This window comes from Crocodylus porosus, unplaced genomic scaffold, assembly GCF_001723895.1.
Source record: "Crocodylus porosus isolate Cpor-Errol unplaced genomic scaffold, CroPor_comp1, whole genome shotgun sequence".
NCBI classification, from domain to species: Eukaryota; Metazoa; Chordata; order Crocodylia; family Crocodylidae; genus Crocodylus; species Crocodylus porosus.
In genome coordinates, this window is record NW_017728949.1 from 40,488,124 (window position 1) to 40,505,144 (window position 17,021).

At 41.7% G+C, this 17,021-nt stretch overlaps 1 protein-coding gene across 3 annotated transcripts in view; it reads left to right on the plus strand.

Moving 5' to 3' along the window:
• ATF2 (activating transcription factor 2) overlaps nucleotides 1-17,021 on the plus strand; it is an 80,859-nt gene that overhangs the window by 12,126 nt on the left and 51,712 nt on the right. Inside the window, exons 4-8 of one of the 3 annotated variants that reach the window (XM_019554096.1) lie at nucleotides 763-836; nucleotides 1,549-1,618; nucleotides 5,221-5,317; nucleotides 9,953-10,071; nucleotides 13,717-13,845. In XM_019554096.1, the coding sequence (XP_019409641.1) occupies nucleotides 1,571-1,618; nucleotides 5,221-5,317; nucleotides 9,953-10,071; nucleotides 13,717-13,845 (393 nt within the window). In that variant the 5' untranslated portion in view covers nucleotides 763-836; nucleotides 1,549-1,570. Of the gene's footprint in view, nucleotides 1-762; nucleotides 837-1,548; nucleotides 1,619-5,220; nucleotides 5,318-8,842; nucleotides 9,040-9,952; nucleotides 10,072-13,716; nucleotides 13,846-17,021 lie in introns of those variants that run through there. The other 2 variants (XM_019554097.1, XM_019554098.1) reach the window with 2 other exon arrangements.

The following is a 17,021-nucleotide window of genomic DNA, read 5'->3' on the forward strand; positions in this document are numbered from 1 at the left end:
CAGTTATGACTTTTGTACTTACTGTATTTTTGTGTTATGTAATAAAAATACCAGGTCAGAATTTTTTTCAGGATAGTTTTTATTTTGGAATTTTTACTGCATTTAACACTTTAGGTCCTTTCCTTGACTGTTTGATTCTTCCATAGGATTTTGAAAGGGATACTAGCAGCTTGAGGCCTTTATCTCTAGTTACTGGACCCTGATTTAGGGGAGAAAGCTGTTTGTTTGTTTTAATTGAAGGTGAAAGTAGCAGGTTAACTTATAATTGCAACAGATTATAAGGGCAGCTCCCTTATCCCTCACCCAAAAAAGAAAAAAACTCGCAGTATGACTTGTTTTATTACAAGTTCTAAGGATAACAAAGCATAATGCTTCACAAATAGAATTGCTACTGCTATTGCCCTAAGAGCCCTTAAGAGACTTAATTGAAAAATATTTTATTTAAACAATAGAAAGTAGTAGTTATTCTTTAAATGCGTTGTCATTTTTATTATTTTGCATGAAGAAATTACATTGAAATTGCATTGAAAATTGGAATTAAAATTTGTTGTGCTTCTATTAAATTATTAAAAATGGAACTTTGAGGTAGGAAGGCTTTACTCTAGAAGTAAACTGAAGTATATCTACAGAGTAGTAAAAATTCAATACTATTTTGACCTGATCCAGGAATTGTATCATTTTCCTAGTGATATTACAAGGGTATAACTACATTTTATTGTTTCATTTCCATAACAGTAATTAATCTGTTTCGTTTAATTATAGTTTATTGCCATGAAAAGGAGGACGTGATAAGGTGTTCGCCTTATAAAATTTGGCTTGCGTATGAAATCTGGCAGGTATATACATTTGTGTACATGTGTAAGTATGTAGAGTATTGCTAAGTATAGTAAAGATCTGCTGACACCTTGTTAAGCATATTTTTAAGGTAAATGCTAGTGTTGTTTTTCTGAAGGAGTTTTAAGATGTATATTTTTGTAATTACATTTAAGAACTGTATATATGCTGTGGAGATGTGCACAGGCATCATAACCCTGTAATAAGAGTTTAACAGAACTGAGAAAATAAGGGAGTGAATGATTTGCTGTGCATGACTAGTTCTTGTTTCTTTGCTATTACCTGTTATTTTCCTCTGTTTTTAGAAATCTGGTAATTGCAGTGTATTTTTATTTCAGTCAGCTACCTCAGTGACATTTTGTGGATCATATTTCACAGGTTAAATTTGCATTGTGTTCAAATGCTTTCTTGTATTGCTTCCTTTTAAAATTAAGATGCATGCTCAAAATCTGTTATGTATCTGTTTGGATTTGTATATCTCCCTCACCGGGCTTGGAAATATACTTTGAAAGCCATATGTATTTCAGTATTACTTCCATTGCTTACCAGATACTTAGATAACTCTCACTGCAGTCAGAAGACAAAGCAGTTTTTGCTTCTGGAATACTAAATGCTGAAGTACTTTTTATAGCCCAGGGCTTTTGTAAGTTGATATGCTGATAAAGTTTCAATTACTATAAATATTTTGAGAAGTCTTTTATCCTTTCAACTTAGGTAATACAGCGACCTGTGGAATATGAGTGATGACAAACCCTTTTTATGCACAGCCCCTGGATGTGGCCAGGTAATGGAATGACAGGAATCTATTAATGTAGGTCAAAGAAAAAAAAGGTGGAAGTGTAGAAAGAGCAAAATGTATTTGGTTAGATTTTAAGATTAGAGATTTCTTAATGATAGTTGCTGGAACGGGACTGTGTGGTGGTGTTATGCTGTAAAGCAGGTGGTAGCAAGAAAGTTTGTTGATTTAACAATGCCGTCCACAGCAGGATAAATTTAAATAACCCCAGGTCATATATCTGTCAGGAAAAATATATACTTTTTGTGTTAATTCTGTTGTAATTTTCTAAATGGAATCAAATAATGCATTAACATGTATGATATTGTTCATCATTTTGTTAACCCTCTGTAACAATTAGCTGCAAACTAAGTGTGATGCACACTCTGGTATTCAGGAAGTCTCTGGACGTTAACTGATGGCAGGGAATGTGTGTAGCAATGCACAAGGGCATCACTACACAATGTTGAAAAGTTTCAGAAAACTTCTGAGTCTCCCCATGCGTATAATACTCTGGTATGTAGACTGATAATGACAGCTTTGTGATGTGAAGAAATTTAATGAGATAAAATGAAAGCATCTTCTAAGAATATAATACTTTATTCCTTTGCATGGCACACGTTTTAAAAGAAAATATTGATTGTGGAAAGTAAATTCAAGTTGGAAAAAAAGGTAAAAAGCTCTTATGCAACACAGAGGTTGTGAATGTTTTGGGTTTTTTTCCTAGAATTTGGGAGAAAATTTGGGTGCATCTCAAATGCAAGGATGTCTTCATTTTCAAAGGAATACTTTACGTAGTGGAAAAATAACCCTTCATATTTTTTTTTTGTTTTCATGTACCATTTTTTAGCATATATTTTGTATATCAACATACAAAAAATAAATATGACTAGAAAGGAAGGGGAAATGTTTCTGAATACTTTATCTGGTTATTTAAGATGATGTAGTTTTCAGGCTGTATAGTTGACTTGGTAACCACAAATAGGGAAGTTTTCTTTTATCTATTGTATTATCATTCTGTGTCATGGATTTATATATAATAATTTGAAAACTTGTAGGTTTGCTATTCATATAGAATAGGACCGTACTGGTCTGTTGTGCGTTAATTTTCTTATAATATTAATTCATTTAGTTTTATTTATTTAGATTTATACATGTTCAGAAGTTATCTTAATATTTATTATGATAACTTTAATTTTTGTGTGATAACTTTCTTAAACTTACTATTCTGTTACCATAGCCATTTTCATTTAGTGTAGGAAAAAAAGAGGTTTTTAATAAGTTTAATACACTCAGATGCATCAAAATTGGCAGAAGAGATATATTTTTCAAACTAACTTTACTTTTCCCCATTCTGTTATCAGAACTAGCTTGCTCAAAAATGTTCTGATTACAAGATCTTCCACAGAATATTCATGGGGTCCAGGGGACCCCCAGTGGCTTCTGTTGTTGGGCAGAGGGAAGGAGGTGTAGCATGTGAGGAGAGAAGGGCTGATAAGGGCCAAAAAAAGCAGGGCACTCCCAGATACCAGTTTAAATTGGAGTATAAGGAGAAGGGGTTCAGACTCCTTCAGAAGGACCCTCTGTAACACGTGTTGGGGGCAGGAAGAGAGACTCAAAGCCTACTGGAATGGTAGTTCCTCTCTCCCCAATCCTGGGTCACACATGAGATGTGAGACCTGTCATGTACTGGTTCACATTCTAGACTCTGAGATAGAGGACTGTAAATGTTCACCTACTGATAGTGAACTCAGTCAAGAAAGGGATGAGGGAATGTGAGATGTACATCTAGGGTGCAGACAGAAGTGCAGCTCCCAGCTGTAACTCAGAACTTTTCTGCAAAGCGTTCTGAGTTACAGTGTTACCCCAGACCAAACAGAAGTTCACTGTTGGTTCCAGGTGGGAGGGGAATGGCCTGGGAGCCTGCAGCCAGGTTCCCATAGCAACAGCCTCAGCTCTCTGTTTTCAGAATGGGAAGGGGGAAAGGCAATGGAGGGAGCTCATTTTTGGGGCTCCCCAGCTGGTGCTGAAGGGTGGGGTGGGTGAATTGGAACCCTCCCATCTCAGGGGGTCTCCAATAAACCCACCCTTCCGGGGGGGGGTCTGAAAAATCCCCAGACAGAACTCCCTGCACTGTGTTTCCCCTCTCCCATTCTGAAAACAGCGCCAGGCTGGGAGGCAGTACAGACACAAGTTACAGAACATACTATATTTTGAAACATCTTTATCTGATACCTTTTGCAATGAGGGATCAGATTTTCACCCAATCAACCATTTTTTAACCTTTCTGCACCCTTACACTTGTGTTTAGCCATGGCTATAAACTGCTTTCTGTGGCCAGATCAAGTGAAATTTGTCACTTCTGTCTACACCCCTAGATTTCCCTTACACTAATAAGGTAGTTATCTAATAGTATGCTGATTCTCAGTACCTGTTCCAAAGCACAGTTCTAAGGGACTTCTTACCTCAAAAAACCCCCTCTTGCCTATCAACCCTCACAACATTCTCCTTCACTGGTTTCACTCTCCCCACTGTATTCCTCAAACCTACCTTAACATTTGCATATCTTTTGATTATGTTATGAGAAATTCCTGTGGAGAAGGGCAGTGTTTCAGGGCCATCTGGCCTGATGAGCCAGTGTCAGTAGAGCCAGTAGAAAGTTGTAAGCCCAGAGGATCAGGAGCAGACAAAGTCAGGTGCCAGGAGCAGGGGTCCAGATTAGAGCTACAAGCCACAGGGTCAGGATCCAGAAACAGGGTCTGGACTGAAACCAGGAGTGCAGGGGGGGGTGGAGCCAGGAAGTGGGAATTGGGAAACTAGAAGTCAGTGGGCAGGAATCAGGAAACTAAGATTCAGAAGCCCAGGCTAGACAGAGCCATCTATCCTGTTAAATAGATTGAGCTTTGAAAAGGCGGCTGCTTATCTGCAGGGAGCCCTACCTTTGTAGGTAACCTGAGTTAGCTAGAGCTAGTTAGGCAGCTGGACAGCTAGACCCACTAAGGTAATTGGGGTCAACTGAGAACTAACTAGCTTGCCTGCTGCCCCAACTCCTGAGACCCAGTGACTCATTTTCCTTGAATTCTACTGTTTCATTGTTCAAGAAAAGGGATGAAAACTGAGTCTTGGTTCAGTTACCCTGCTGGTGTTTTCTTTTCCCTCTTTCTAGCCAGGGCTAAGTTTCCTAGGTAATATTTTAAGAGTAAAATCATAATTTGTACATGGATTTAAAAGCACTTTAAAATAGCCTTACAAATGAGGAAGCTTGCTGTCACAGCCAAATTTCCAAAATTAGCCCAGGCAGAATGCACAGAGAGATGAAAGATTATAATGTACATCCACTGAAAGCTGCCCAAGGGTAGGGTTAAAAATACCAAATTATGTGGGTATAGTTCAAGAAAATGGACTGCCACATGTTTCATTCAGCCCCACAGTGTCTGTGAGAAAAGCCTACCTGGAAATCTTTCTGACCAAATCAGATACATGTCCATGTAAAAGTCAGCTGATAATTTGGTAATAATGGTGGTTTTACATGTGAAAATGACTTTCCATATCCTTATTTCATTTCAGTCGCATTCAGAATTTTAACTCTATTTTAAAACTTTTTGCCACAGCGTTTTACCAACGAAGATCATTTGGCTGTCCATAAACATAAACATGAGATGACACTGAAATTTGGTCCAGCTCGTAATGACAGTGTCATTGTGGCTGGTTAGTATATATTTTTATTAATGGCTTATCCATCTTTCTCCTGGAATGTGCACAAATTTTGTTTATTTTCTGTACATACTGTAATTTCTATAAATCGGTGAAAGCAAATACCATAGGATTACTTTATAGTACAATCTGACAAGTGCTTATCCATTTTATTTCCCTATAAATCACTTATTTTGACACATACACAGCTTAAATATGGGTTTAATTTTTACTAATGTAGTAGTTTATTAACTGTCTAAGCATACATACAAAAGGACTGTTGCTATGCTTAACCAATTCTGAAATTTAGGTTCTGGACATACAAAAGTTAATATCGGTATGGAATAAGAGTTGGTGCCATAGGCTGACATAGCTCCCTTATATCCAGCTTGGAATTATCCTGGGTAAAAAGTTAAATAAAACTGCACTGAGATGCATATATCCCAAAATAGCCATTTCTCAAGCCAAACAGGCTTTCACTTGTTTCCCTGTCACCTGTTGGTAAGGTAACAGGTAGCAGGGAATCAGAAGGTTGGAAGGGACTTCAAGGGCCATCTATCCCCACCCCCAGTAGCAGGTATTTCATGCTAATACCCCTAGGATGGCTGGTATCTGTCCTCTTTAAAGCCAATGTACAAAACCAGAGTAAACATTTTGTGTGTTGAACTATTTTTTATGCTCTTCATTGCTTGGTTTAAAAGATTTTTTTTTTCTAAAATGTCTTTTATATATTTCAGTTGCCTCAGGGAAATTAATCAGTAGTAGTTTAATGTAAATAGATGTTTAGAAAGGAGGTAAATGTAGCTTAGTTTTTGTTTAAATCTAAACTACTTCCAAACTATATGTGTCTTCAGGCTTTCGCATCAGAATTCTTAGCATTTTCTTTGTCAGAGTCATATTTTCTTCTTCTGTTTTGTTTTATTGTTTATTACTCTTTTTTTCTCAAAAAAAACAGCCTTCCAAACTTCCTGTATGTCTGTGACTTGTAAAGACCCAAACAATTACTAGTGGATCATTGAAAATATTTAAGTTCTATAGGGATAATGTACATGTAACTACTCCAGGAATATAATGAGAAGCTTTTCCAGCGGTGGAAAAGACTTACTTAATTACACAAAGATTCCAGTCCCTCTCTTCAACTTTCCTTGTTTGTAAGGTGCTATTTTATTAGGAGAGACACACAAACTGTATTCATGGTAGCCATTTAAAAATATAAATGCTGTAGAGGTGCACTGATTATATTGATCTATATCGTATCGGCACTGATAAAAGGAAAATTGACATTATCAGCAATCAGCTTTTTTTGGCTGGTGTTGTTAATATTGTCACAGATAAATGCAACATGCATGTGCACAGCTGCAGCATGCATGCAGCCAGGAATGCAGCCTGGCAGCTTGGGGAGCAGTGTCTGGCCAGTAAGTCTGTGGGAGGCGGGAGGAGCGTGCAGGAGGGAAGGGGTATGGGGGGTGAATTGAGGGAGGGAATGGAGCAGGTGTTGCTCCTGTTGCTGTGTGACTTCCCAGAGGAGGCATGGGGGTCATGTGCCCCCTGGATTTCTACATGGGGAGAGGGCAGGCTGCCTACTGTGGGCTTGGGGCCTGGAGCTGTGTCAGATTCTTTCTGATGGATCTGCTGGCCAGTAAGTTTGTGGTGGGGAGGGAAGGAGCGTCGGGGAGGGCAGATCAGATTTCACTCTTTTGATCTGCGGATATTGTTCCTGCTCTGCCCCCCACGCCCCTCCCCTTTCCCTCTCCCCTTCCTCCCCACAGACTGGGGAAGATGCTGTTCTCCGAGTTGCCAGGCTGCATATCAGCTATTGTATTGGTATCGGCCGATATGGCTCGTTAGTAATTGGCCATCAGTATTGGCCAATAAAATCTTTATTGGTACACCCCTATAACACTGTGTGCAGTGGTACAATTAAAAATAATGAGTACCTGTCACATAAGTCATTGGAAGTTAAGTAATGGAAGAGTTCTTCATCTGCCTTCCTTACCCCAATCCAGTACTTATGTGATATTCACACACCGTCACATAACTATCACTGAAATCTTTTATAACGTTACTTTCTCATACTGATATTGTATAAAAACTAATAATGTATAAGTGCTAACTGAACTAAATGAAGTATGCATGTTAACCAAAATATAAAAAATTAGTATGGAATGTTTTCATAGACTAGATGCCAGAATGTCAATAAGTCTTCTGTGAGTTTAATTTCACTGTGCACACATCCTTTAAATCAGCAAGGTTTGGCATACTATCTTCACCATATTTCCTATGATTATTATAACTTTAGTACAAATAACACATCTTTTAATATCAAGGGCAGTAGTCACTATGCCCCCTGGAATACATTATATTTATGATGCATTAGCATGTTAATTGGACCGTAAATATCAGCACACCACGTGTGCAAGTTATTTAATGTAGAACATCTTTGGTTGGTTTGTATCATGCTTTAATTTGAATGCATGGCATGATCATACAGGGGCAAGATCCTGAGATTGGGAAGGTGCTTCTTGTTGCCTATATGCTGCCCAGCCTCATGTATACCTGTGGCCATCCCTTGCTGCCTCCCATGGCTAGACTGTATGGTATGTCTTTCAAGAGGCAGGATGTGGCTGTGTCTCAGAACAGCGACCTGCCCCCAGCCTGGTTTACCTGCCTCAAGACGCAGCCACCCCCTGCTGCTTGAAAGGCACTTGGTGTACTCTGCATACCAGGACATTTAAAGCCATGTGGCTTTAAATGCATCATGCAGCTTTAAATCTCTTGGTGTGCCTTTCAGGGGACAGAGGGTGATTGTGTCTCAGACCTGCTGCCCCCTACATGGTCCCACTGATCACCTGATTGGGGGGGAGGTCTGTCAGGTGGCAACTCTTGCTCTGGAACATGGCCACCCTATGTCCCTTGAAAGGTGTGCCAGAAAGCCTGACATTCCCAGGTTCCCTAGTGCCAGCTGCTCATTGAGTATTTAAAAGTCTAGGTGCAAGGGGAGTCCTGGACTGGGAGACTAGTTCTCTGATCCAGGGCTGTCCCATTCTGCAGTTGTATGTTCCTAAAAAGCATATGTCCTGCCGTGTATATCTGGCATGGCAGGATGCAAAAACAAACTGTGACCCTGTAAACACTGTCTTTCCTTGTTTTTAATTGTGGGTATTCATACAAGAGGACCTCTCAACACTTTGAAACTAGGGCCCCTTTTTTCTTAATCTGATCTGCTGTACTAGTCCAGGAATTTGGGAAAAAATCTTTGTAGTCAACAGGTAGAGATAGATAAAACTTAGACTTTTGATGGTAGCTCCCTTCTATGTATACTATAAGGCAAGTGGACCCCTGGGGGTCCACAGACTATGTCCAAGGGGTCCGCAAAAGATGACTATGATTAATTAACAGTATGTGAATACCCACACTTACCATTCAAAGGGGTCCATACCTCCATTCAAAATTTTTTAGGGGTCCACAAATAAAAAAAAGGTTGAAAACCACTGCTATAAGGGGCTAACCAGTTCACAAACCTCAGTTGTTTGTCTCCAGCAGGTGGAGCATCAGTACCCCTTCTGACTGACCTGAACAAAAGAGGGAAAGGAGTATGCCTCGGAGGCGTGGGAGACTTTTTAACCACATGTCATATCTCCCTTTACAACCTTGTCCCTGGGTTTTGGAATGAAAAAGTCTTCCCAATTACCAAAACTGCAAGTGAATGCCACCTTCCAAATATTACCATTATTAATGTAAATACCATTTTTAATATGATTTTTTTATATATGCAACCTCTTGTGCCTCCAAACTAGCCTGGTACTTATTAAAGTCTATTTGAAAGGGGGCCGAGAGGAATTAGAAGGTAACTCTTCTCTAAACCCCCAACCCCCACACCAGTAATTTATAGTCCAATGCTGGCCCAGTCATAGGATTGAGTTTTATATCTATTAATAACACCCAGGCTGAGTAAATGGTTTGTCTGTCAAGATGAGAATTAGCATTCTTGTGTTTTGAAAAGTTTGCTCATAACATGTTTTATTAAAAATAACGCACACCAGAAGGGTAAGAAAATTGACCCATGTGTCTGGTAAGTATCTTGTTTTAGTCATTTTAGTACTTTCTACTCAAATGTGTAGAAGCCAATATGTTATGAAACATGTAGTAACTGTTTACTAAGTTATTTTTAATTAGAAAGTAGTTTTTAAGAAAAAATGAATGCAGAAATATCCTAAGCTACCAAAAATACTATTTTTTTTCTACTTAGTAAAAAATAAAACCCAAACCTAAAACGATTGGAGTTTAGTTGTCAGAAAGAGTTATATGTCTGTTTTTATTAGAAGTTATTTAAATTAATTGGGTTGTTAAACTTAGTGATTGTGAGTTCAGGTAGAATGACATAGCAGCAGGCTTCTATAACACAAGTAAAAGCTGGATCTTAAATGTATTTTAAAATGAAGTTAGGTTTAGATTTTTATTTGAATTTTTCCCTAAAGTATGCCCCAGCATCTTTTAGTATTTTTGGATAAATAACCAAAGTAAAAATTAAATGACTAGTTGGCTTGTTGTATTGACAGTATTTTTATATTTTTATTCTGAAAATACCTATGCTAATTTGACTAATTGTCATTTTGAAAAAAAAATGCATATTTTTATTTTTCATTTCAGATCAGACACCGACACCAACTCGATTCTTGAAGAACTGTGAAGAAGTGGGTTTATTCAATGAGCTAGCAAGTCCTTTTGAAAATGAATTCAAAAAGGCTTCAGAAGATGACATTAAAAAAGTATGTTGGCAATATGGAGAAGTTACTGCAAACAGGTTTTTTCAAGGACCTGAGAGTTTCCATTCTTTTCATAATGTAGATGAGCTACTTTATATGGGAAATTATGGTCCAGAAATGATGTTTTTTATTTTATCTTCAGTTCCTGAAATGAACTTGTTCATTAACATCTAAATGCCTGTATGTTATGTAGAAAAAGTGCAAGCTTAGAAACCAATCCTCCAGCCAGTCCTGCTTAACTTCCACAATCCTGTGGATTGTGCCATTGACAAGTTTTTTAAGGACCTGGTCCTTAACAATTGAAATCAGTATAGCCAGTCTGTTTACTCCAAGAGTCTTTGAGAATTCTGTAAATGAGATTCTAAAAAGATCCTGGGTTTTTTAGGAAAAAGCACAATTTGAGTGAGTGAGGTAAGAGTAGCACATAAATATTGTTTTGCACATACACAGTAATTAGACAACACTTTAAAATTATACACATTATTTCAACAAATATTTCAATTAGGGGTGTACGGATAGATTTTTTGGCCGATACTGACAACTAATTATTAACCAGCCATATTGGCCAACTGATCCAATAGCCAATTTACAGGAATACAGCCCGGCAGCTTGGAGAGCAGCCTCCTGACAGTAAGTCTGTGGTGAGGAGGGCAGATCAAGGCTCTCATGTGAGGGAGGAAGTGGGGCATGGGCAGGTGCTGCCCTTTCTGGGTGATGAATGTGACCCCAGGGCTGGGAGTAGGATGGAGCTGCAGGCTCATCCAGAGAGGGGAGGGGTACAGCTCCCTGCTGCTGCATGCACCCTTCCCACCAGATTTGTGCCCAGGGCAAGGGTGGGCTGTATAGTGTGGGTTGGGGGCCAGGGGCTGTGCCAGCCACTCCCCGGCAAGGGGGCTGGGCTGGGGCTGCTTTCAGAGTGGGGCAGGTGGCGATGGAAGTGGTGGCTACAGGGTACTATGGGGAATTTTGGGGTAACTATAGCTCCCCAATCCCTCCCCAGTACCACCCCTGCTCAAGGCACCAGGGCTTCCAAGGGAAAGGCAGCAAAGCTTAAGGCCCCAAGTGGGGGCATTTATCGGTGACATTATCAGCCAAAAAAATCTGATTGCCAGTAATGTTAATTTTCCTGTTATTGGTCCTGATCCAATATGCAAGTAATAGATCAGTACACCTCTAATTGAAATTTAGTAATTTAAATCAAAGGTGCTCAATCTCTTGGCCTCACAGCCTGGATAAGTGGTGTATGGTCAGATTGGGCCTTGCGCTGCCCTGCTTGGCCCTATGCTCAGTTTCCTTACCATTTGCTCAGCCTTATGCTGCTCCACTTTGCTCCATGCCTCCCTGCACTGCCCTGCTCAGCTCCATGCCACCTCACACTACCCTGTACCACACAGCTCAGCTCTTTGTTGCTGCCCTGCCCCGCCCCACTCAGCCCTGGCCCAGTCAGTCCCATGTGCTCAGTCTAGCACACAGGGCCATGCCATGTAGCCCACAGGGCTTTCAGTGGGTCCAGAAATTTTGACAGCAGGGGAGTAGCAATTAGGTTTTACCAGTCCCCTGCTACCAAATTTTGAGATCCGTGACAAATCCCATGAACTGGATGATGTGGCTCCATGGGCTGTGGGGTTGAGCACCCTTGTTTAAATGATGGTAAAAATCAGATACAGAATTTAAAGAAATGAAGCACTATACCGGTGTGCCAATATGTTGGTCTGATATCGGATCGGCACCAGTATAAAGAAAAGTGACTGTATCGGAATTGGCCTGATGTGACCAGTAAATGCCTGTGCATGCACACAGCCGCAGCACAGCACGCAGACAGCAAGGAGTGCAGCCTGGCAGCTTGGAGAACTGCATGCAGCTAGGAAGTCTGTTGTGGAAGGGGAGGGAGGAAGGAAAGGGGTAGTAAATCAAGACCCTTGTGGTGTGGGAGGCAGTGGGGCTGGGGCTGGGGCTGGGGCTGCCCAGCCCAGCCAAGGCAGGACAGGGCACAGGATGGAGCTGTAGCTCTTCTGGTGGGCATGGGGAGGAGGGGCGCAGCGCCTGCTGCTATGCACACCCCAGGAGAACACAGGGGGCCTGTGCCTTCAGATCTGCATGGGGCATGGGTGGGCTGCAGCTGCGGATTGAGGCCAGGACTGTGCCAGGCTCTTCCTGGTGCATGGTGGGGGAAGCAGTGCTGCACTCTGATTGGGTGGTGGCAGCACTGAGGGGGGGGAGAGAAGGGGGGGACTGTAGCAAATTTCAGGGTGGCTGCAGTCCCTCCTGTCCCATCCCCCTATAGCCCCTTGCCAGTGGCACCACCACTTGCCCCAAGCACAGCTCAGCCCAGCCCCTGCCAGGAATAGTCCAGCACTGCCCTGGCCCCAGCTCACAGCTGCAGCCCACCCTACCTCCCTGCCCCATGCAGATGGAAATGCCCCCCCACCCCCATACCCTCCGGGGGTGCATGCAGCAGTGGGAGCCAACACCCTGCGGATGAGCCATTTGCAGCTCCATCCTGCTCCCTGCCCCTACCCCACTCCCTTCCTCACAGGGGCATTAATGTGCCCCCCCCCATGCCCCATCCCTCCCCCCTCCCCTTCCATCACAACAGACTTACCAGCTGGATGCAGCTCTTCAAGCTGCAGGACTACATATTGGAAATCAGATCTGTGTTGGCTGATATGCCTCCTTAAAACTCAGCTATCAGTATCAGCCTCCAAAATCTCTGTCAGTGAACCCCAACACACTAAAGGAAAGCTACCAGATAATTTCAATAGTTCAGTTTGAAATTAAATGAGTTATAATTATATTCACTTTCTCAGGTGAAGTGAAATTTAAGTCATTTGGTCTAAAGACAATGTTGGTCATCAGAACCAATACTAGAAAGCTTGTTCATTTGCAGATTGAATTTTTAGGAAAGGTATGTTTGAATCTGTTAACTTGTTTCACTCTGTTTTCCTAATTATCTTTGCTTAAATTTGTTGTCTTTACATTTATTTTATTCCTTCTCGAGGGTTTGCAGGATCAGACCTTTAGCCTTCTCTTCGTCTAGAAAGGTAGAAGTAGGCACTGAAGACCTACTAAAACGTTACCTATGCTTAACAAACAATTATCCCTCTCACCCTTTCTCTGTGCCCACTATACTTCCAAATCACTTGCTTTTATTCAGGCACCTCCACTATCCTATGCTGATATGTGTAGCAATATCAATCCTGGAAATGTTTGCTATTTCTGGAGAGTACAGATATTAAAGAATTTTAGAAATGTTTTAATAGTTTTTTTTTCAAAACTGCTTATTTCCCTCTATCTGTTTTTTAGAGAGGAATATGGTACTCCAGGGCAGGGGTAAAGAGGGCCTGGCAACGTGGTCACATCGTGTTTAGACTGTGATTACACGAGTTCTCAGCACAGAGTCTGGCCCCGTCTCCTGGTTCCAGAGCCCAAGGCCTGACTGCCACCATTGCTCATGCCCTCCTGTTGTCCCCTCCTTTCCTCTGCTGCTGAGTTCAGTGGAGAGGTGGGGAAAAGGGGGAGAGTCAACAACAAAGCTCGGTTTACCTCTGCTCTTGTCTAGAGTAGAGCCCTTACTCCTCAGGTGCTTATTTGATTTGTGTGTTTGTTTATGAATAAGTAACAGTTTTATTTTCATTTTTACTCTTTTAGATGCCACTAGATCTCTCCCCTCTTGCAACACCAATCATAAGAAATAAAATTGAAGAGCCTTCAGTTGTGGAGACAACTCATCAGGACAGTCCTTTACCTCATCCAGAATCCACTACCAGTGATGAAAAGGTCAGGAGCCTATTTTTCAAGATTCAGAACTACTACCGATAAAGGACATTGACTGATGCATTGACTTTTTAAAACATTTATCAAGACTACTTTAATGATCCAGCTATATACTGAACACTAATATTACTCACATGACTCATTCAGGTAATCGGTTCATAGTGAACTCTAAATTAAACTCTTAGGAAAGGAAGGGATTTTTGCTTTGTCGGCTTCTCTGAATATCGGTTAATATTTTGAATGCAGGAAGCCTTGTTTAAAGATACAGAGCCCTCAACCCTACAGTTAAGCTTTGCTCACAAGAGTTCTCTGTTGATTTATCTTTTACACCTCCCACTGGTCATCCAAAAAAACAAGAGAGAAACAAGACTTAACACTCCTGATATTACTACATTTAAGAGCAAAGCCTTTTAAAAGCCCTATTTACATATTATTAATTAGGAAAAAGTGGAAAGAAATTTCAGTTTCTGAAAAACCTTTAGAGGTCACCTTCAGCATAATTAAAGCTTCTTTATGTCTGAGGATCCTGATTTTCTCTGTTAAAAATTCAAAATTATTTGATTTAAACCCCCCCAAATTTGCATTTTTCCATTATTAAAATAAAATGCCATTATCTATATATATATATAGGTATCTGTTGAACACAATGTTTTATTTATATTTTTACAATATTAAAGCAATTTGGAAGCCTGCCAGTGCCTTAATCATTCTAATAAAATGAATTCTAAATACCTATATATTTTGGCATTTGATTTTGGTATTTTTATCATGGAAAATCTGAGTTCTCCCTGCCACCTTCACTCACCAGGATGCATGTCCAGCTGCAGCTGTTTGGCCACTGCTTTGTGGCAGTGAGCAGCCCTGATACGCCAGTGCCCTGCCCCTTCCCATGCCATTGCCCCTCACTCCCAAGCCACAGCCCACCCAGCCTTGCTCCCAACCCACTGCCCCTCACTCCTGACCCACAGTCCCCTGGCCCTGGTAGTGCAAGGGGTTCCAAGTGGTCTCCATCCTGCTTGTGGTAGCTGCAGTGCTCCAGCTCATGCAGGTGGCAGCAGAGCCAGTCCAGCTCAAGCGTGAGCTGGAGGGAAGAGGAGGGGACAAATCATGCCAGGTGGCCTGGCCCCCACCCCCACAGGCAGCATCTCCAGCCACCCCACCCCTGACCCTGAGAGCACAGGCACCACCCTAAGTGCTGCCAGCCCTCACTGCCCCCAAAGGGCTCTACCATCCACTTCCTCCACTGGAGGGACAGGCGTCTCTGGGTGGGCCCCAGATGACAGTGATGCAGAGCTGGACTCACCGGTGGCACTGAGTGCTGCCTCAGACCCTCCTGCCTTGCTGTAGCCCCAGTGCCTGGACACCTTCGCTTAATGCTGACAGGCAGCTGTGTTGTGTCAGAGGCATGCACACACATGCTTCTTGCACGCATGCACATGCACACATACACACACCTCCCAACCCTTCCCTTCCCCTCTGCCACACATGCATCACCCCGCCACATGCAGCCGCCACACAGTCCCTAAGTTCTGGTCCTCCACCCCACTTCTTCCCCCCACCCCATCCCACAGACTTACCTGTATCCAGCTGCTGGGGCTGCTCCCACCACCCTGCCTGGCTGTATTACCAGCCACATGTGTGCACATGCATGTAGTACTCTCTGCCTCTGATAGCCCTCCCCCTGCTTCCACCAGCCCCAAGTATCTCCTTGTAGGCTGGAACTCTGCCAGTCTGCAAGGGGAAACCCACAGTTTCCTTCTTCAAAGGGAAAAATCTGGGTTTTGAAAAGTCCGCATTTTACTGCAGGCAAGGAAAATCTGGATCCCTGTTTATATCTATATTATTGGTGTTCTTTACCTTACAAATTGGAGCAGACCTGTCCAACTTTTGAAACGCCAGGGGCAGCATGCCACACAACACCTCGTCCTCCAAGTACTCTCCTTGTTTGCAACTGTTTAATGGAAAAGTTCAGCTATTTAAAGGAACCAGGCTAAGTGTTAAAATAATTTACTTCAAGATGCCATTCATGAGTTGTTTTGAGACAGGTAAATTCATGAATTAAAATCCCTCTATTGCTCTTTTTACCAAAATTAGCTTATTTCCTGCCCAAGAATAAGCATTCTAGCACTCTGATATTTACCAGAAAATAGTTTTAAGGATTTAAATGATAGCTCTACTTTTGTATGTTATTACCATCATTAAAAGAAATACTTAGAAATACTTAGATGCACATAACAATTGAACCATTCCAAAATGTCAGTGATTATTTGTGAGTTCACAGTTGTGTGAAGTGCTGTGGTCATGACGGGATGGGAGTGGGTATCCAGTCCAACATGTCTTGGAGTGGGAAAATAGGGGTGGAGTGCTTGCACTCATGTTATGAGAACACAATAGGGTGAGTGAGTGTTTTCACTTTTCTGAAAGAGTGGCCGAGAGTGTTTTCAGTTTTCTGCTTTCTCTTTTCTCCTATACAGGAGTTCAGTAAACGTAAGTAGCCTGCAGTTAACTAAAGGCTGCAGTGTGCTTGTCTGACTTGGTGAGAAGAGAGGAAATGCTTGGCCCCAAGCTTGTTGGCTCCCAGGAGTTGAGTGAGGCATGGGGAGGGGCCATGGTTGAGTAGGGAGTAAGGACACTGCAAATTATTAGAAAAGATAGATTTTATTGAGCAAACAGTACAAGGGAACTGCAAGAGAGCTCATTGATTTTGTGGGGAAGTAAGGGGAGTACCAACAAAAGGAAGAAAAGGGGGGCAGTAGAGTTCTAGCTCCATACCAGAATAGCCAATTGCTACAGTCAGGGGAGAAAGGGACTGGGTGAGGAATGATGCATTATGGGATGCTGGGAGGACTGACTAAACCCATGTCAAAGAATGTTTGGTTTCCACACATAACAGTGAAATGTTCAAAACAGTATTTGATGGTTAAGGTACACTTTTGAACTGTTTCAGATAGCTTTGAACTGATTTAGCTAACTTATGTATCTCTCTGCTTCAGGTTTAAGCCATATTTAAATTGTTCTAAGTGTTACTTATGTCCGCCCTCAGCATTATAATTCTTTGGCAGTTCTTTACCAAATACATCACACCCATGATGCTGAAATTTCAGTGATACTGTATTTTGGAAACAATGCTGAAAATTGTTGCTGCTTAATGATGTACTGTAGCTCCTGGTTATCTCTAT